At 49.9% G+C, this 21058-nt stretch overlaps 1 protein-coding gene across 2 annotated transcripts in view; it reads right to left on the bottom strand.

Moving 5' to 3' along the window:
* greb1l (GREB1 like retinoic acid receptor coactivator) overlaps nucleotides 1-21058 on the bottom strand; it is a 45884-nt gene that overhangs the window by 18557 nt on the left and 6269 nt on the right. Inside the window, exons 1-7 of one of the 2 annotated variants that reach the window (XM_023815594.2) lie at nucleotides 9636-9849; nucleotides 6875-7009; nucleotides 3779-3938; nucleotides 2637-2825; nucleotides 1901-2077; nucleotides 1300-1476; nucleotides 913-1038 (exon numbers count right to left, since the gene is read on the bottom strand). In XM_023815594.2, coding sequence (XP_023671362.2) covers nucleotides 913-1038; nucleotides 1300-1476; nucleotides 1901-2077; nucleotides 2637-2825; nucleotides 3779-3935 — 826 coding nt within the window. In that variant the 5' untranslated portion in view covers nucleotides 3936-3938; nucleotides 6875-7009; nucleotides 9636-9849. Of the gene's footprint in view, nucleotides 1-912; nucleotides 1039-1299; nucleotides 1477-1900; nucleotides 2078-2636; nucleotides 2826-3778; nucleotides 3939-6874; nucleotides 7010-9635; nucleotides 9850-21058 lie in introns of those variants that run through there. The other variant, XM_023815593.2, reaches the window with a different exon arrangement.

Here is a 21058-nt window from a genome sequence, read left to right on the forward strand (position 1 = left end):
TGACATGTTACGACATATAACTAATCCCAGACTCTGAAAAGAGTCCACGATAAAAACGATGCAGAACTACGCAAAGAGGTCTCTGCGATAAACACGGCGGTCCAGTAACCAATCAGAACCATTTGGGTTTTCTCCCACTGATATTTTATATGTATTCTGCTCATTTAGTATCAGTTCTGGGTCTCAGGGGATGACAGTAGCAGTCTGAAGTTTGAGCTTTAACAGTGAGACTGTGCAATTTCTCACTGCTGGGCCAGATCATTCCAGCCTTCACGGGCTCAGCTTCCCGTTCCCTCTCAAAGCCCTTCAGTCAACAAGGCGAGCGACCCTCTGCCAAGACATTACAGCACCTGTGCAAACCCCTTATCTGAGCCTTTGTGTTTGCGCCTGCCCCCGCGAGTGTGCACAGCCGGAACGCTGAGAACTAGACGTGCTGTACCGGGCCACGCGATACCGAGGACTGGGTCACGCTGACCACCGGGACAGGGTGGCCTGACTCTCAGAATCAACCAGGGAAATGTTATGCCTGTCAGTTCTAGGACTCTGAGACTGGGGGGGACGTGAAGAGGCTATTTAGGTTAAAGTGAGCTCACTGTGCTTTGAAAACAGTTGGCAATGTGCCCACAGACACCTTAAAAATAAAGCCTTGACCGACTCTCAAGGGGAAACAATTACCATAATATATTGGTTTTCTATTGGACCAGAGAAGGTGCCTATATTGGCCAACAGAGATCTACCCCTGAGTTTTCGTGAAAGCACAGCACATCCAAGCCTTTAGAGCCTGCTAGATATATAATACCCGCAGTGCCGAATATGATTTCTGATTTAGGTTCGGATCCCGCCACATGGTGCTGAACACCGCACGATGACTGAGAGATGACTCAGGAAGTCACATGGTGTAGCTCCACCCACCCGAGTGAGAGAAGGGGGAGGAGCTGTGACCGTCCGTGCCTCCGTTCTCCCTGCTGCTGTGGGGCGAGGAGGAGGAGCTGGGTTTGGAAGAGTCGGCGCTGCTGGAGGACGGCTTCGTCCTGCTGTCTGTGGGGGGAGACGCCATGTCAGGCCCCAGCATAGCATGCACTGTCCCCCCTAGGATTTAATCCCTTCTTATGCTCTGGCTTAACTTCCACACCATGTTTCTCTTATGCTCTAAAGCCCAAATAATAAATAACAAACAGTACAAGAGACCATGATGAAATATCTCTGTAAGAGAGCTGAATCTGCAGCTGTGCTTCCCACTGGCAACGGGATGACGGGGTGAAGCAGGCATTTGGCGTGGACGGCCCCGGCCGGCCCCACCTTTCCAGCAGATGAGGGGTCCTTTGCACAGAGCACCCTGAGAGTTCCTCAGCAGGTAGTACTTTAAGTGCTTCTGCTTCTTGGGCTGTGTGGACAGCTTCAGGTTGATGTGGTTGGAGAACTCGGTGAAATAGCGGAAGCCTGTCTCACCACAGCCGACGCAGTTGCCTAAGAACCCTAGGCAAAAGCAAACGAAAGCCGCTCATGTCTGAATTAATGACAGAAGCAGACACACTCTGTTATATAATATAATAAAAACATCACAGAAAAAATTACAAACATCACAAACTGGAGTATACTGTTCAACTTGGTATGTCTGGAAAAATTAGTGCTATTTTTACTCTTTGTGATTTTGTGATTATATGTTGTGCAATATGTTGTTGTAATAGGGTTGCCAAAATGACTACAAGTAATGAATAAAGTAACAGAGCTGACCAAATAAGTACATGTGATGAGTAAAGTAACAGGGGTGACTAAATGAGTACATGTAATGAATAAAGTAATAGGGCTGGCCAAATGAGTACATTTAATGAGTAAAGTAAAAGGACTGACTAAGCGAAAACATATAATAAGTGGGCCGCGGGAGAGGATAAGGACTGACCTAAAAGTGCATTTTTGCCGCTGTCGTCAGGCAGGAATCGCCTGTCCACTGCACACACCAGGACGTGCTCGGGGATGCTGGGCGACTTGGCCCCGACCAGGCAGAATCCGGCAGGGACCTCCATCGGCTCCGTTCCCATGGAGACCAGGCGCAGGTCTTTCCCGGCTTGACAGAAACCTGAAGACGCGGGATTGTTACTAAGACCTTGGCCACTGGGGAAATAAGTATGACGCGAAAGTGTGCATTCATAACACTAAAAATCATTAAAGACCATTCCGTAGGGTAGACCTGCTGTACATATTTGAAGAAATATAAGAGTATAAGTTAATGTGTTATTTCACTGTACTTAAAAATGTGTTGGAATTACTGTTAATACTAAATAAATGATTTTGTGAAACACAAATAGTACCTGTACAAATATTTTACAGCATCCATTTGCAGCTGGGTTAACTGTATTGAATGACTACAAAGTAAAATTTACGTTAATTTACGCCTATGTCAAATTTTTAAAATTCGTTATACTCTCTAAGATGACGGAGGCTTCGGAATTACGCCGCGCTGTCAACGCTCCCCAGGGAGACATTAAAACGATGTACAAAGAGCCGAGCGATTGGCTCGCATCAGTCAATAAACGACACCTTGAAGAGACAGGAAGTTCAAAAAGCCATTAATGTCGCGCGAGATGCAGGAGGGTGGACTCCATGGAGAGCCGCGGGGGGGGGGGGGGTAGCGCTACCGTCGGTGGTGCAGCAGCCGTCCGCGGCGGCTCCCGGCAGGTAGGGCAGGGGGGGACTGCTGGAGTCTGAGGCGTCCTCGTCGTCGGCGTCGTCCTCGTTCTCCGTGCTCTCGGACGCCCGGTCGTTGGGCGGGTCCTGGTCGGGCCGCTCCGCACACTGGAGGGGGATCTCCATCTTGGGCTTGACATCTGAGCCAAAGTAGCGGGGCCGAGCAGAGGAGCGTTTCCCAACAGCGCCCGTTAGCGACTTACACGACTGGACCCGTTCAGCTGCACCAACTATGTAAGTTGCTAACGTAGATAGGAACCATGCTTTTGCGAAATGTGCACCCAGATACCAGGCCAAAAATGTATCGTTTTACATGTCGAGCTTTCGGATCTCTTACAAGCTGTTTTAATTTATCTTTCAATTGAAAGCAACTTATATTTCGTTTTGCGTGCAGGATTCAAACCCCTCAGTTGTTACCGCAACGCTCTACTTTTTTAGCTACAGGAGCCTCTCAACATTTAGCTTTTTTGTATTTTTCAGGTATTATAAAATAATACAAAAAAATTAAGCAATGTATTTTAACTAGGCAGTGTAATTTTGTATTTGATGCAACTGCTGTTGGATCCTTAGATACTGTTGCATTTTTATGCAACTATTTTTAAAATTCTGTTTTCCATATGAAATTATCATTTTATTATATTAATATAATTTAAATTCTATTATTCCAGGTAAACCTAGTAGACCTGCTATACTGGGAATCAATTGACCCATTTCGCAGTCGTGTTAGTCAATGAAACACAAGTATGAGTGTATCTGATAACCACCGTTTCTGTAAACGAGCCAAATTACCTGTAACTTAGCTAACTGGGGAGAAAATTATCAATGATCACATATGGCAACCAGCTCGAAAATTATCAATAACCCAGCGGCGTCAGGAAACCAGAGCGGCAAATTACTACTAACCCAGCAATTCCAGAGAATACAGTCACTGTCTGCTAGCTTTTACCCAGGCCCCCGCCCTGGCTCCGCCCAGCCCCCCGCCCTGGCTCCGCCCTTACCCCTGGCTCCGCCCTTACCCCACCCTGGCTCCGCCCAGCCCCCTGGCTCCGCCCTTACCCCACCCTGGCTCCGCCTACTCCCCCAATATCCCTACCGTCCAGGGCAGTGGCGTAGCGCTCGGGCTCCAGGTACAGCTGGCTGAAGACTGGTAGCGGGGAGGACATGCTGGAGCGGAGCGAGGCCTCGATGGAGCTGTGCAGGGCCTCCTCGAAGCCGGCCGGCTTCAGCTGGCCTGGGTACGCGTTCCCCATCGTCTGCGGGGAGCGACACACAGCCTCAGCAACATTACAACCTCACAGCTCCTTCCCGAAGAGGGACCATAATTCATACAGAGGGGCCAACCTTATCATTAGCCAATAAAATGTTTCAAATCTGTGAGTGACAGGGCGTGGGGCCAATCAGCTTTCAGTTGGGGACAGAGCCCCTGTGGCACCGCCCCCAATCCAGCAGTAATATTTATCGCTGTGGGATGGGGAGTGTTTAACACTGCAACCTCGCTCCTCCCATGTCTCAGGTTCGAAAGGGTCCCCGGGCTTCTCCCCGGCGTTGCATGAGCATTAAACTGATGATGTAAGGAATCAAAAATGCCCTGGAAGCAGGAGAACCCTTGAGGAACAGCATGCAGAAGGTGCCGGTTCCTTCGCGGTTTAGCGAACGTTAGCAGTGTGGCGTTCAGCACATGACCGGCAACAGATGAGCGTAATCAGGAGTGCCTGCCCCCCCTCAGCCCCCTCCCATTCAGCTCGCCCCCCCCCTCCGCCCCCTCTCCTCCTGGGGACATCTGCCAGACCCTGCTCCCCACACCTGGAGCCGGCCGTGCAGTCAGGCTCGCGTCAGCAGGTGGCAGCTGTATGGGTCTCAGTGGGTCAGCTGGTCCCAGTGGAGCGGGGGTTGGGCTCACCGTGGGCGGCACGTGCCGGCCCGGGTCGCTCTTTGACGCGACCTCCTAACCCGAATTCACAGGTCAATAACCTTTCGCTCTGTCCATTTCGTGCAAAGGCCCACAATGAGCAGCTTTTCATGAACCCAGCGGCTCCGCGGCGCAATAATATTACAGGCTTGTGGACGCGAACCCAAGCAGTCGATAAAGAGCCATAACACTCACGGCTAATTAATACTCAACTCTTACTCGTTACTTGGCTTCCTAAAGGAGCAGACAGACTGATCTGTGTAGCAAAGGAAATGATGTTGAGGCTGCTTGGAAAAATGACAACATTCTTTTGGTTTTTTTTGAGTCTCTAAATCCACATTTGTCCGACATTTGAATCACAACCCCGATGGTATATTTTTGTCAGCCAATACTCCCTTTCAAAAGATGCTGCAGTGAAACTGCTGCGACGAGATTGGGAAACATGAGCAGGGAAGGGGGGGTGGTCGCGGGTGGTGAACGGGCCACGTGCCAGAGAGCAAACAGCCCCCCCCCCGGCCCAGTCATCCACCCACCTGCTCCCTTTATTGGCTATATAGCCATGGGCTCAAATCGCAGAAAGATGAGGACGCCCTCACCCACTGGGGGTCCAGGTCCGACTTTTGACCTGGGGTGTTCGTTCCGATCCCCACACAGCTGGCCCCCGTGCCCCACGCCGACGCGGGGGGAGGCCCGGCCAGATTAAGCAATCTGCTTAATACAGAGAGTCAACAGAGCTTATTCACTAACAATGCGGAGCCAGGGGAGACAGCGAGAGAGAAGAAGAGGGGGAGGATGAGAGAGAGGGAGTGTGGGAGTAAGGGAAAGGGAAGAGAAATGGAGAGAAAAGGAGGAGAGAACGGGGGAGCGCGAGGGATAAGAGGGGGAGAGATGGAGAGGAGGGGAAGAGAGAAAGGGGGAGTGAGAGGGAGAGATGGAGAGAGGGGGAATGGGGAGAAGAGAGAGGGGGAGTGAAAGGAAAGGAGGAGGAAGATAGATGGAGAGAAGGGGAAGAGAGAAAGGGGGAGTGAGAGGGAGAGAGGGGGAGTGAGGAGAAGAGAGTGGGGCAGTGAAAGGAAAGAAAGGAAGATAGATGGAGAGAAGGGGAAGAGATAAAGGGGGAGTGAGAGGGAGAGATGGAGAGAGGGGGAATGGGGAGAAGAGAGAGGGGGAGTGAAAGGAAAGAAAGGAAGATAGATGGAGAGAAGGGGAGGAGAGAAAGGGGGAGTGAGAGGGATAAGAGAGGGAGAGATGGGGAGGACAGAAAGCAGCCCTGCAGCCCTGTAGCCCCGCAGCCTGAGGGGTTAATTCTAAAAAATGCAGCTAACAGACACAGGAACTGATAGTGGGCCGGCAGGAGAGGGTGATCTCGCCCCAAACAGTTGGGAGAAATCAGGAACTGACAGTGTGCGAGCAGGTCAGGGTGACCTCGTCCCAGACAGCCGGAAAACAGGAACACATCCTATAAGCGATACTTATTTTAACTTTTGCTTAACATAAAGGGGGGGGGGACATGTACTCACTGACTAACTAGAGCAAATGTCAAAATATGTTGTAGTCACGTAGACGGAAAAGTACCGAGAAGGGGGGAACACCCCGGAGGGCCTATAAAGAGACAGAGCCGACACCTATGGTTCGAGCTTCCTACTGTACATGCTGAATGTATGTCAGACAGTCGCTCCCTGATTATAATCAGTCAGAGAATAAACTGGTGACTTGCAACTGCTCCTCGTCTCTGCGGTGAATCTCTTCTCATCAACGGACCTGGAGGAGTTTGACGCCAACAAGCTCTCAGCGGCCTCCGCGCTTCAGCCATGACGGAAAGCCGGTGATTAGCTGCTGCTGTAAAGGGTGAGGCAGGAGCAGGGCGCCCCCAAGCCCAGCTGGCAGGGCCACATCGCTGCGAATCGATCGGGGACGAGCCCCGCCCACTAAAGAGTCACCACGGAGACATCGCCATGGAGACGGCACAATGCGAGCGCAATCCAGGGGTCTGGCAGGTGCAGGTTCAGAAACAGCAGCTTCCTTTGACATTTCAGTGACGCATCTACGCTTAACGAGAAGTTTTCAGTTACTTTCGCCCTAAGACTCGCTAAAAAGGTTAAAAAACAGCCACACTGAAAAACGCAGTGAAAATACCCCATGTGTACAGAAGCTCTGAAAATATTCCAGAAGGTCTCCGCATTCTGTTGTACCCGCACCGCTTCTACCAAAAGGGGGCAGAAGAGGTCACACTCGGCTCCATGCCCCCATGCTAACATCGGGGGGGGGGGGGGGGCTTACCTTGCGCGATTCTCTCAGTTCGGACTCCGCCCCATGCTTGTACGGGTCAGAGGTGGGCCTCGGGGGCGTCGGGCGCCGGAAGTGCTTAGAACCCGGGCCTCAGCACCCAGGTAGCCAAGAAGACCAAGACCAGACCTGGAACCACAGACACAGCAGCGACCATCATGTATAACTGACATACGGCAAGAGGAGGAACGGACACATTCCAGCAGGGCAGGAATCTCAAAATGACACGGGCAGCACAGGGTGTAGGTTCAGCTTCTGAGAGGGTAACTGCTGTTGAACCACTGGATAAGATAAGGCACTTAGACGGCATCAACAGATATCTGCAGTTTCAGTTAAAAAGGAAAACCGGTCTTTGTTTTAGAATAAAAATTAGTAATAACAAAATTGGTATCAGAAACACAAATACTGCTTCCTGATGCCCAGAATAATGTTTGGTACCTTTCAAAATTCAATTAATTTAACATTACCTAAAATTAAACAATTGTTAAAAAGATAATTAATTAATCCCAGTATCAGACAACAAAATGTATCATTTATTTTACAGTCATAAGAAGAATTTTATTCAGTATTAATATATACATTCAATTAAAATATGCAATTTTCTCGGATGACCAAGTGACTCGAGTCAGAGAACTTTCCGGAGACATTTGGCTGCAGAGCGGGCGTCCTCCACACCCCCGGGGACGTCCCTGACCCAAAAAAACCTCGACAGCACTGCTCTGGGTCACACCGAAACAAAAGCACATGACGCAACAGACGGGGCGGGACCTGTCACACAGGAGAACAGTTAGCAAAGAGATTGCGATCTCCTGGGGGGCTGCGGTCTCTGACACAGCAGCATTCCAGGGGGGGGGGGGGCGTCAGCTAAGGAATACCCCAATCGCAGCCCCATGAACATGAGCTGGGGACTGAAGTTACCTTCCTCACCTTCTAACTGTAAGCCTATTTATTAGGTCAAGGACAGAGACTATGAATGGATGCTAAAGCAGACTGTGGCTTTAAATATATTTTTTTTTTTGGGGGGCGGGGGGGGCGGTTGATCTCATGTGATAACTCATCCCTGTTGGCTTAAACAGTAAGATGAAGCTCAGCCTCTGGGTCACCTTGAACCCCGACCCCTCGCGTGTAATGCTAGTGTCGGACGTTTTCTGAGTGGACGCGGGAGGGGGTAGGGTCCGCACCGGTGGAGGGGGTGACAAAGAGGCACTGGAGCTGAAGCAGTGGCCCCCCGCATCCGTGCACAGGGCTCCGGGCTAATGAGATTTCAGGGGCCATTTAACCTAATTTGGGGGGCTTTGTTCCGGGCTAATTGAGGCCCCCAGGTCCTGCACGAGTGCCCTCCCGTTCCAGCATGTCGACCGGGCTCTGAAATTCCTCCTAAATCCAGGCCTCTTAATCAACGAGATCAGGCCCGTATCGTCATACCTGGGGTGAGTGCATGACGGGGGAATTAAAGCGATGAGAATGATTCAATCAAAGAAAAAAATTACAGAGCATAACGAAAACATAACAAAGAGGTTATGTTAGGTTATAAACTGCTAGCTGTTGTCCTTCGTCCTTGAATTTTACTGATTATGGCTGACTTATTGTTCCTGAATGGAATGACCATTCTTCATTATGGGGATATCTTTACAACTGATAAATAATACAACCAAATTTCTAACAATACTGGTTAAGCCAGTCACACGATGCGAAGGCTTCCGGTGGTTTCTGGGGAGCGGTTGGAGATTAAATGTTGGGTGGCCCTTATTCGGGACCCGGCACCCTGACATTCATCACAGTTTCTGGGGAACATCCTCAGAGCGGCGCGTTGGAGTCATGTGACCGACGCATGATAAACAGCACGCAAGAGTGAAGACCGTAAAAACAAACTAACAAAGAACAAGAAACACGATTCCACATCTAGTCTGCAAATGACACAGGAGGCTCGTGACTCCAGTCCACTTTCTTTTAAGCAATTTTCGGTTATTTTTGGTTGGCTGAAAACTTTTTTGGATGTTTCTCATAAAAGCTACGCTGTAGTGGCAATGCATTTAAAACGAATGAATGAATGAATCGAAAAACAAACAAAAACAGACAAACATCATCTTTTAATTATACTAATAATAATACTAATAACAATAATAATAATTGGTCAGGATAATCACCATTCCTTTCTTAGCATGTGAAATAGACCATTTGACACCAAAGCCAAGTGCATCAGTCTGTTATGCAGGGGACATTACGTGGGAATTGCACTATTGGTGACATCAAACAGCATAGATGTAGATGTACTAGAGAAGCCAGGCACACCAGTGCCCATATCTCCCCACTGAAACTCTGCCGACCCCCTGCTTTGACTGTCCACACCCCTCATTTACGCAATTACATTATCCCACTGACAATAGACTTGAATGAACTTTTCTTTGCCATCTGATCCGAGGAATTTTCCCGCTGCCAGAGTCATAATCCCCCCCCCCTCCCCTGCCGCTTAAGGAACTATGAGGTTGAATTCCCAGCACAAACAGGGATCGGGCACGACCACCTCCAGAGTTAAGTGTTAAAAACGCAACATTTTTTAGGAGTACAGGAAGTGCCGTGGAAATGCCGGGGGAGGCGGAGGAGAATGGGATGGGGGGGATGGATACACAACAACCCCATCAAGATTCCCTTGAAACCAGCTTTCCCACCTTAGACCACCCGACAGATCAACCATATAAACAAAAAACCAGCAATGAGCAACGTTATAAGTAACACCAGTGAAGGAGAGTTTTACCTTCCATGGTCCAGCCCTTCTAATTCCAACCCAGAACTGAGTCCAGAGTCCAAACCCTGACAGATAAACACCAAAATGCAGCAGAATTGTGCGCAGACCCTACTGTCCACCTTTGGAAGTCCTCAGGGGGGCAACAAGAGAATTAATTTCAGGTCTAAAAGTTAATAGTCGAAGGATAATCCGCCTCCGGCTGGCTGCTAGTTCTCTGCTGAAGGCCCAGCTCAGCTCTGACAGTGAATACCTATTCTCTGCTCCAGTGCAGTAAACACCGCCCCTCTCTCCCTCCCACATACACGCACACACACACACACACACACGCGCACACACACACACACACACAGACACTGTCCCTCATTGCTTTTGCCATTTGCTCCTGAGGGCGGGGGGGGGGTCACTTGAGACTCATCCATCTTGGTCCTGCTGACACCAACCCCCGCCCCCCCCCCCCACGCCCCCCCCTTAGCCTCTCCCCCCTTCCCAAGCCAAGCCCCCCATGGGGACAGGGACAGATGCTGTGCCGATGACCAGGAAGAAGAGAAGCAACTGGGGCTTGGTCGCATCAGGAAACCCAACGAATACCTGACCAGAGTGAGCGTCTAAAAAAATTAAAAATTAAATCACCAGAAAAACATAAAGCACCTTTACATGTGCAAAAAAAACACCACCTTTCTCCATATTCCTGGTCAACCAAAGCTCCCATCTCTCCCCCCCCCCCCCTGCCTTTTACTGGGGCCACTTAATAAAAGTGGCCAGCCCTGGGTGACAAGGAGCCTGCTTGTGAGGGACTGGGGTTGGGCAGGAGGTTAGGGGTCAAAACCGGCACCTCCATCTTTTGGCCCTCATGGCCTTGTGTGTGACGGAGCCCTGCCCCTCTCCTAAAATGCAGATAGTGCTTCCCTGGGAATTTACTCATGCCGTAAATGCCAGGATCCCAGTGGGCACATCTGGTCTAAACAGCTCATCTTGGAGTCGTCACCAGTAGGCGGAGCCTGTCCAGCATCGTCGCGAAAATGCCTGGTCGTGCTCTGCTGAATGCGACGGACTGCAGCCCCGATTGCGCGCAAGGGGGACGCAGGCGGCGCGAGGTCTAGCTTAACGTGCTTCCATCTTACAAACGGGGAGACCCCCCATCTCTGACAAATCGCTACTGCGGAATTGTGGAAAATTTCCGCACACATCTACACGGGCTACAGAAACAAGGGCCACAATCTCTCATCACAACATTATCGTAACAGTCCCCCAATATTTACAGTCTCTGATTCTATATTCTCTGCTTCTCGCATGCAAGGAGAATGAAAAGAAATTAATGACCTTATAACTTAATTGATGGTGTGTCAGATAAAACCATTTCTTCCAGCAAACAAGAGCTCTTTGTAATCGTGTCCTGCAATTATGGGATTCGGGGTCTGTTAATCTTTAACGGCGACCCACTCTAAGGGAGATATTTTACACCATAAAAGATTAATGAGCTACACAGACTGCACACAGCTGCGATACTGGAGCGCGGTGGCTGCGGTAGCTGCGGTGGCTGTTCCTGTTCCTGCACAAATGCGCCGCCTGCACCCCTGCAGCTTCAGGTGCTCATGTGCCCGTGTTTGGGAACGGGCCGCAGCTGAAGTCGGCCTTAAGAGCTATTCTCGTCAACAAACCCCTAACCCCCCTCCCTCCCAGTGAATCTGTTTTTGTCGTTCCTTTGCTGTTGGACTGGGGGGGGGGGGTGGATATTTCACATGTAAACACAGAGTCAATGCGGGGGAAGGAACGGGGGGTAAACGCAGGCTGCTCCGCAACTTTTGAGAGCGGCTCTCTTGCAGAGGTGCACCGTCAGTAGATCGAACTCCGGGGAACCGGCTGTGCTGCCTTTTAGCGACAGAAACCGGGCAGCGGCGGCAAACCGGCGGCATCGCCGGCCGCCTGGGCTCTGCCCTGATTTCCTTATAAAAGCCCCCCCCTGGGCTCTGAAGGGCAAATTGGACTGGAGATGAGGAGATCTTCTCCATTCATCGCCTGTGGAGTAACAGTAACAAAAGACCACATTGGGGCTGAATGGCATTGCTGAGGTCAGCAGCGGAGGAACCGCCTGTGAAGATTAGCCAGGGGACTATAAAGGGGAGGGGGGGGGGGGGGGGGCTATAATACCAGGTTTAAGGGGAAGGGGGGGTTGGGAGAGACAAAAGGAGCGTTTGGGCAGATGAAGAAGTCATCATCATTTAGCCACTGGAAGTTTACTGTCGAGTCATAAAAGCTATTTAGAACTGGGGGGGTATTTCAAAGACCAGGGGGTGGGGTTGTTGGGGGGGGGGGTAGTGGGCTTGGCATTGGCCAGCCAGTTGCTCCAGAATTGTGGGGCCAATTCATTACAGGACAGCTGGCCTTTGTTTTCACACTGAGCTGATTGCTGCGCTGACCTTGCCGTACACCCTGCAGCTGAGGACGGGTTTAAGGGCAAGGTTTTTAACCTTAAACTGTACCTAGGTCACAGGCAAGAAGGGCTCGGTGAAATCTATCGCCAAAGGCTCTTAAACAGCCCCTCATTAGAAACTGAGCCCATTCTTCCGAAGTGAATATTCCCATGTAGCTGAGAACCAAAGAGAAAAAAGCAATTAGCAATTAGCCAAACGGCTCATACCGCAGCTATTTTACAGAGGAGGGGGTGGCTGAGGCAGGGGGGGGGGGGGTATGGTAGCGAGAAGCTACAGTCCCGTGAGCTGAAAGAACTGCAGGAGACACAGACACAGGCACAGAGAACAACGGAGAGCTATCGTCCGCATTAGCGTTAATATCAGACATATATAACTTTCTGACTGACACATGGGTAAATGCGAAGAGAGCAAGGCAGCTGAAACGGCCGTCTGTCGAGACCTGCTGGAGTTCCTTAAAAGCTGGCAAATGCAATTATTGGGAAGTGTCATTCCGAAGGGACCCTTCCATGTAGATCCTGAGTTCTAGCATGTTCTCTGGATGTTCTGAGTTTCAGACGCACCGCAGCCAGGGAAAGGGCAGGAATTATTATCACAGAAAGGGGCAGATGCTCTAAGAATCCAGAGGTCCAGGAACACACCAACCTTCACAATTATATGTATTTAGCAGGTACTTTTGTCCAAAGCGACGTACAAGTGAGGCAAACGGCACATTGCAAACATACGTGCTTGTCCAGAAGTCGATTAGAGATAAGCGCAGCTGAGCTGAACTTCCAATGAATGCCCAGTGAATATACATATTATTGCTACTTGAAGATTTAAAACTCAAGTTGGCCGGTTAGCAGAATTAGAGACTTGAAGTAGCTAATAAACAAACCCACATTAGCAGGACGGGCATCAGAAAGCCACCCGCTCACATCTCCACCAAGGAGCCATGAACAGACGTCCGTGATCATTACACAGTGCTGATAACTGGCACCCCGTTTGGGGTGATGTTTCACCTTGTGCCTGATGTCCCTAGTAACCCTGTGCAAGATAAGCGGTTGGATGATGTGTGGATGGTACTGATGTAATAGTATAATAATCCACCCTTTTATAATAGCTGTTTATCTGGCTGGTTTTATGGTGGCCCAGTGCTTATTACAGGAGACATGGTGTATAATGCAGGGTGTACCCTCACTCGCCGAGAACACACCAAAGCCTAAGTCATTTAGACTATAGGAGGAAACGTGAGAACCCAGGAGAACCACAGGTAGAACATGTGAAGTCCACACAGATATGAAAACCCAGGAGCAGCCCAGGTAGAACATGTGAAGTCCACACAGATATGAAAATCCAGGAGAAGCCCAGGTAGAACATGTGAAGTCCACACTGATATGAGAAACCAGGAGAAGCCCAGGTAGAACATGTGAAGTCCACACAGATATGAAAACCCAGGAGAAGCCCAGGTAGAACATGTGAAGTCCACACAGATATGAAAACCCAGGAGAAGCCCAGGTAGAACATGTGAAGTCCACACTGATATGAGAAACCAGGAGAAGCCCAGGTAGAACATGTGAAGTCCACACAGATATGAGAACCCAGGAGAAGCCCAGGTAGGACACACACACATCAAGGCATGTTCCTGGGCCAGCCACCAGGGAGTTATGGAGCCACGTGTAACAGGAATCCCGCGTTATGAAAATGCAGCGTCTTCTCAAATGACGGAGGGCCACCGAAGGGTCAAGGACGCCCCCCAGCACCAGGGGAGGTGGGGAGGGGGGAGGAGGTTCAAGTCGCGCAACACGTCTGATGTCACGCGGGGCAAGAGGGCATCTGTTGAGTGTGAAGGGCTTTTAAAGAACAGAAACAGGGACAAATGGACAGTTTTGGGGAGGGGGGGGGTCGCATCTGGATATGAGTGTGGATGGGAGCAGAACCCCATATAGATACGAAATCAAACATCTGTAACTGGTCGCTTTCTGTCCCCAGCCGTCACGCACAGCTGGAGTTGTCATGTTCAAATTTCCCTCACCAGTCCTGAGCACGCAAAGCATTTATTGCAAAGGTATACCTAGAATTTCTGGATCCCCTGACAAAATGCCCTCCACCCTTATGTGTCATTTTAAATATTCAAGGACCCCTGCTGAGTTCTGGGCCCCCGGAATCTGCCAGGGCATCCATGTCCCCACAGCAAAAAGTCCTAGTAAAAAATTTGAAAAAGTTATTTGTCTCCATGGCAACTACAGCTAAGCAGTAAGTAAGCTACTAAATGTAATGCAGTATAATGTAACTGGACACCCCTAACCCCCGCCTTGCAGCGGAACAAGGCCCACTGCAGAGGCCCTTCCTGCCTCGTGTCCCTCTCTGGAGGAGACAAAGACACCCCAAATGGGGTGAAACAGATGAGGCGACAGGCTGACAAAGAAGGCCCTTCTTGGCCGGGAAGGAGGCTCCGCCCCCTAGCCTCCCACCAGGCCGGCTGCCTTTATCCGTCACCCCCTCTTCCTGACCCCGGGCAGATCTGCCCGATCAACACATCCAGCTGACAGGAGCTCCGTCCTCTTCTGATTGATAAGAGTCCGTCGCCCCCGGCGACAAAGCCTGCACCTTAATCCCATCCCGAGTGCCTTGGCTCTTTTTGTGTCTCCCGGGAACAATGGACCCGCTGGGCTTCTGTCGTGGCAGAACCCCACTGCTAGGGGAGGGAGGGGTCTCTTGGTGAATCCGTGGACTTCCCCATGTGGCGGATGTGTCCCACGTCAGTCGAATGTGGTCCCCTACACGCACAAGGAGGTCAGCGAACCGTGGCATAGCTACCCCCTAAATCTACCAGTACATTTAAATAAACTGTTTCCATTTCAAGCAGCTACACTTAAATACGAAAGCTAAATGCCGAACCCGGATTCTGCAGAACAAACACGACAGCGTCCGTTATCTCGCCACTGTTTACAGACACGAATCTGCTTGCGGAAATCACTTCGGGTGCACTTCTCGTTTCCTTGTCCTGCAGTCAAGAGACACGAGTCGATCTTATCGCCACGGGGGGGGGGCGGCGATCTGGAGTCGGTCAGAACAGTTGGGGTTGCCAGAGTAAACAAAGAGAGTTTACCCTAAACCTAACCCTAACCCTAATTACCTTCCCCGCTGACTAACTCAGCTCTCTCACTACTTAACACTCTTTTTTTCTTGCCGCTCATAATCTCCCGTGCTACAGGCAACAATTTTTGGAATTTAAGGGGTCAAAGGACCCCTTTTCTTGCAACGCCCCCCCCATCATAAATCAGGAGGAACGACCAGAGACGCCGTCACTGGCAGAAGAAAGGACCTAGAGTGGTTTATTTCAGATTATTTTATAGCAGCACTATGGCAATCCTCCCACTGATAGGCTGGGCTTATCTGAGCCCAGTGAGCACCCAGGGAGTTCAACTCGTCCCTGGTAAATATTTGCTTTGGCTGAAAACTGCAGCACTGCCAGGATGGAGGGATCAAAGTGGCAGAAATGAAGTGAGTTGGCGTTCAGCTTACAGGCAGCAGGGGGCAGCACGGCGGACAAAGCCACAGTTGCCGTGGACGTGGTGGGACAGGAGAGTTAGGGGACTTGGCATGGATGCACCACACTGACCTTGGTTGGAGGGACACGGCGAGCCGGGAGGGGGGGGGACTGGCGGTTACAGCCCCACTTGTGTGCTATCGCATCCCCACAAGGACAGTTATGTGGCACAGATTTGGTGAAGAAATTCTGCACGCGAAGAAACCAGAAGAACCCAAGTGAGCTGGGGCAGAGAGGAGGGAGGATCAAGACTTGAGAAATTCATCCTAAATTTGGGCTGTGAGGCACGATCTGATTACGACGTGGGTCGCCGTCAGCGGAAGCATACGCTAAAGCCTCACTGTGCTGCAAAAGAAAACCAACGAGGACAGAACTGGTCCTGGGGTATGGGGTGGTGTTTGGCTGAGAGGGTTAGGATGCTCAGCCTGTGATCAGAAGGTTGCTGGTTCGAATCCCCTGGTCGGCAGAGTGATTTTACTGCTGGGCCCCTTAGTCAGGACCTCAACCAAATTGCTTCTCAAACAGACAAACAAAAAGAGTAAGTTTGGATATAAGTAGCTGTAGAGCAGGCACACACTGGCCTGGGCGATGTGCTCAGAGATGAAGTACAGCTTGTGCTCTACCTAACAAGCACTATTAATCCCCCTGCAGCGGACTCAGGGTGCGAGAACAGCACAGGACGTGTGACACGGTGGCCCACCGCAGAGGCTCCGGGTGTGACACCAAACACTCACCCTGACTCCTCACGGTTTTCCCGGAATGCCAAAATCCATTCACAGAAATCATTTCACAGAAACCGGCAACGCTATCAATGGCAGAGTGCCCAGGCCATGGAAAAGGGGCTCTCTTTGTCTGCTCCGGGACAGGAAGTGCGGCACCGGCGATACAAAAAGTGTTTTCGGTGAGTCGGTTTGGGCCAAAATGGATTACTGGTCTATAACAGTCATTTACCGGGTCCTTTTGTAAATCATTCAAGGGGAAAAGGAAGAACAGCGACGAAAGGGGGGCTTTCAGGTCTGTGGTGATTGAAGAGCCACCCTGCCTGTTTGGGGGGGGGGGGGGGTTACAATAGTGAGCCTTTGTGATGCCCCCTGGCCTTGTTTCCCTCAGGTGGGCTGGAGCAGGCAGACAGGCCCGCCACGCTAAAGAGCACTGACTGGGATCGGAATCCCATTCCTCAGTGTGTCACGTGACCCCCCCGGGCACCGACCTGGCCCCGCCCACCCTGCCTTTGTTCCCCGACGTACTTCCTGATGGATGGCCAGTCTAAGCGGAGATAAGGGTCATCCGTTTAGTCTAGGGGAACGGTCCTTCCTCCAAAACCCACCCCCCCCCAGCCCATACTCACAGCCACACACACACACATATACACACATCACCCTCGGGGGTGGGCTACCGGCCTCAATCTCATGAGATAAGGGGGCTCACCGCCCTGCGTTAGCACCGGAAGATAACGGGTCACATGACAGGAAGTGCGTCTGTCATCAGCGGGCCCAGAGAGCCCCATGGCTCATGGAGAGCAGGTCACCGGCTAACCCTGTGGTACAGGCCGCATGTTTTTCCAATAAGGGGTACGACTCAGTCATTCCTACGCATCTCCCTATTTCAAGGCCTCGTCGGTTATCTTGTGATCCCACCTCTAGACTTCTGAGCCCACAATTGTGACCAACAACGCAATGCCACCAGCCACAAAGAGGCCCTGGATTAAACAACGGCAGTTCGAAGCCGGTAAGGGAATGGCTGTTGTACCCACGTGTACTTGTTGAAGTTTCTGTCGATATCCAACTCTTTGACCAGCTTTAACGCAAAATCTGCACCATCTACTTTGGCTGTTACGTAAATAATGAGGAAACTTCAACGATAATAAAACGAAAAAAAATCCACGATCTTTTCTTAAAATGGCAACGACAACAAGAGCAGGTAGTTCAAGGGGAAACAAAGGTGCAAACAGATATGATATGAAAAACTTCATCCATCCATCCATCCCAGGTGGCATATGGCATAAGACAGGGATATAAATTGCACAGCGAAAACAATCCTATATCATTATCATAATAAATAATAAATCCAGTTTGAAAATGCCTCTTAGGAGCCTCTTAGGTGTCACGGTAGTAAAAAATATTATTATGTTCCCTTGAATTAGTAAATCGTACCCTCGAATTAATAATTTGTGCACTCGATTTAGTAAATCGTACCCTTGAATTAGTAAATCGTACACTCAAATTACTAAATCGTACCCTTGAATTACTAAATCGTATGTCCCAATGGCTTGCCATGAAGTAATTCGCGGGCATGATTTACTAAGTCAGGGGTATGATTTACTAAGTCGAGGGTACGATTTACTAAATTGAGCGCAGAAATTAGTAACTCAAGGGTACGATTTAGTCATTTGAGGGAAAGAAATAATATTTTTTTCTACCGTGGCACCTAAGGGGCTCCGTACTTACCTGAATGACTGTTACGTTATTAAATACAAAGTGGTATGGATTGATATGATATGTAACGGGAATGAAGAAGGGTGTGAGATGAAACTGGTAAAAACTCAGAGTCAAGTTCATGACTAGGGGCAATAATTCAAGGCACAATGATGTGATCATGTGACCTGCAGGTCATGTGACTCGACTATTCTAGCTGGGCCTCGGATCGCCCTCAGTGGGGAAAATGCCATTTCAAAGGTCAGGGGTCAGTGGACTTGTGCAGCCGTCAGTATCAAAGCTCAGATCTCGAAGATGTCATTGCGAGACATGCAGACCTATCCCAACATTACGTCGGTCACTATTTGAGATATTTCTTATAAGAACCTAAAGAAATAGCGGCAGCCACAGACATGCCGTTAACTAGCCTTACCATCCCGGACCTTTTTATGAAGGTAAATCTGAACGAGCTCAGTAACCCCTCTCCCACCAGATCGCCATGGAAACTGGGGCCCCTCATAAAGTGCCGCGGAGCCGAGGTGTGGCCCCCACAAAACGGCTGAGTGGACAGAAAGGGCAGGGGGTCACAGGACTCCAGTGTCTAAATTAGGACAGGGGGTGGGAGAATAAAACAGGGGCTCCAATAGGATGACCCTGGAGTGGCCCATACAGTATCAGTGCCCCCCCCCCCCCCCCCAAACAGCCTGACATAGTTTTATATCCCCCTTTCTTCTGACCAAATGACCCAGACAACTCCGCCATGGTTAAAAATACCACATTTTCTTTATACAGATACATGAAAACACAACAATGTGCCTTGGAAGAGTAGGGGCCTCCATCTTCCGGAAAGGTCCAGAAAAACATTGAGGTTTCTGATGGTAATTATTACGGTTTAAAATAAAATATAAAAAGCCACGTCGCTTTTGCACTTAATTTATTTTTTTCATTTCTTTTTGTAAAGAAATGCCTTCTGTAAATAAATTATAATAAATTAACAGTATAGAACTATTATTTCCTGAAAACATATATATGCAATAAGAAATAAAATACACAAGACCACACACTCTTACTCTCTCTCACTCAATCCCGCTCACTTCCACTCGATCTTGCTCACTCCCTCTCCACTCCCACTCTCACTCCCACTCAATCCCGCTCACTCTCTCACTCCCGCTCCCACTCACGGCCCATACCGGCTAGACTGGCCCAGATGAGTCGCAGGCTCTTCTTTGTGGGCCATCAAAGACAAGAAGTGAGACGTTACTGGCGGGACGTGCCAGGGGTCTCACCGGTGAGGCAGGCAGGACAGCGAGAGACGCTGCATCACATCAACCCCGTCATCACCACTACTGCCGCCTCCCGACTGGCTCAGCTCCCCATAAATAACCGTCCCATCTGAGCAATACAACAGAACAGCAGAGCCACTAGACAAGTGAGCCTGAGCATTGCCCCCCCACCCATGCCCCCACCCCCCTCATAGGCTTAAGGCCTACAGGTAGAACAGGGACACTTTGGGCTCCTCCTACAGCCGGTGACCAGCCAGCTCTGCAGAGTGGGGTTACAGGCCCACAGACAGATCAAATCTGCCTCATACCCCCCCGCCTTGAACATGGTCTCTCTCCTGCACTGAAGACATAATAAGGACTTTCCCGGTTGTTGCAGAACGCCATCATTTGCTGGCCAAAGTAATCCAGGGCGCAGAGCGACTTAGAGCGGAATGGCTCTTCTAATTAGCTTAGTCTTACTAAGCATTAGTTTTTTGGGAGGGCGGAGAACTAAAAAAATAAATACCCAAAAATCCAGACTAAGTAGGCTCTTGTAAATACTGTCTGTGCGTTGAGGGGCAGTTGGGGTGGGATTTGACGCTCAGTAACTCCGCAAGCCCTTAGACAATCGTGCCTTTGGTGTGGAGCAGCGTCCGGTATTTACCCGGCTCCCAGTATGCTTTGCGGCAGTGTGTTCACGATCTCCCCCTCAGGACGCGCCCGTGAACGTGACCTCAGGGGTGTCCGGGGTCGCTTGCCGCACGGCGCCTCCGGGTTAAGTGCCCTGACCGCCGGGGTCGGATGAAGCAGGGGGTGGGGGTGTCACTCTCCGTGTGGCCATTCCTACAGCTGCTCCTGGCCTTTTCTGCTGGAGCCCAGGAGCAGCGGGAGGTGCGGCAGCAAGGCTAAGGGAGGGGCTTCAGGCTTCACAGTCAAACAAATCTGATGTGCCATATTCTCAGCTTATGCATCAACAATCTCGTAAGAAACAGAAGGCATGCTCCTCTGCACACTCAAAAATGAGAGAGACACAGGTAACATTTCCCTAGCTGCTGTAATGATGCTCTGTAACTGTCTTATAGAAAAACACCAAAACAGTTTGAAAGTTTTTTCAAAGCCTTTCACAAAAGTTTCTTCAAAAAGAAAAGGTGACAGGAATAATATGTAGAATATATATAATTCAATTATGTTTACTATCCAGTATAAACTTATCCATCAATGAGTTAAAATTACAACCAGAAAACACTTTAGTGCATGGTTTGTAATATACAGCACTGTTTCCCAATCTGGTCTACGGGGACCCACAGAAGATCCACATTTTTGATAGGGATTGGGATGGATGGATGAAGATTTGCTATACGGCAAAAATCTACAAATTAGTAAATATGCATAAAATTCAATAAATGAATGAGCAGGAGACCAACTATTCCAATAAAGCAGGCCTTCACTAAACTATTCCGGTAAAGCAGGCCTTCACTGAACTATTACAATAAAGCAGCCCTTCACTGAACTATTCCAGTAAAGCAGGCCTTCACTGAACTATTCCAATAAAGCAGGCCTTCACCGAACTATTCCAATAAAGCAGGCCTTCACTGACACAACGGTGAGAGAACAATACAAAGAGCTGCCCTGTGCCTGTTTATCTAGCATTGCTCTGCATGACCGAACCGAATGGAACCTCCAAATGGAGGCAAATTTCAGCCCAGGGAGACTGTGCCTTTAAAAGAGATGAGCCAGATTTCAGTCAGATGTTGTCAAAACAATGGTGGTGCTGGTGGGGGGGGGGGGGGAATTT

The sequence above is a fragment of the Paramormyrops kingsleyae genome, chromosome 4, assembly GCF_048594095.1.
Source record: "Paramormyrops kingsleyae isolate MSU_618 chromosome 4, PKINGS_0.4, whole genome shotgun sequence".
In the NCBI taxonomy this organism is placed as follows: Eukaryota; Metazoa; Chordata; class Actinopteri; order Osteoglossiformes; family Mormyridae; genus Paramormyrops; species Paramormyrops kingsleyae.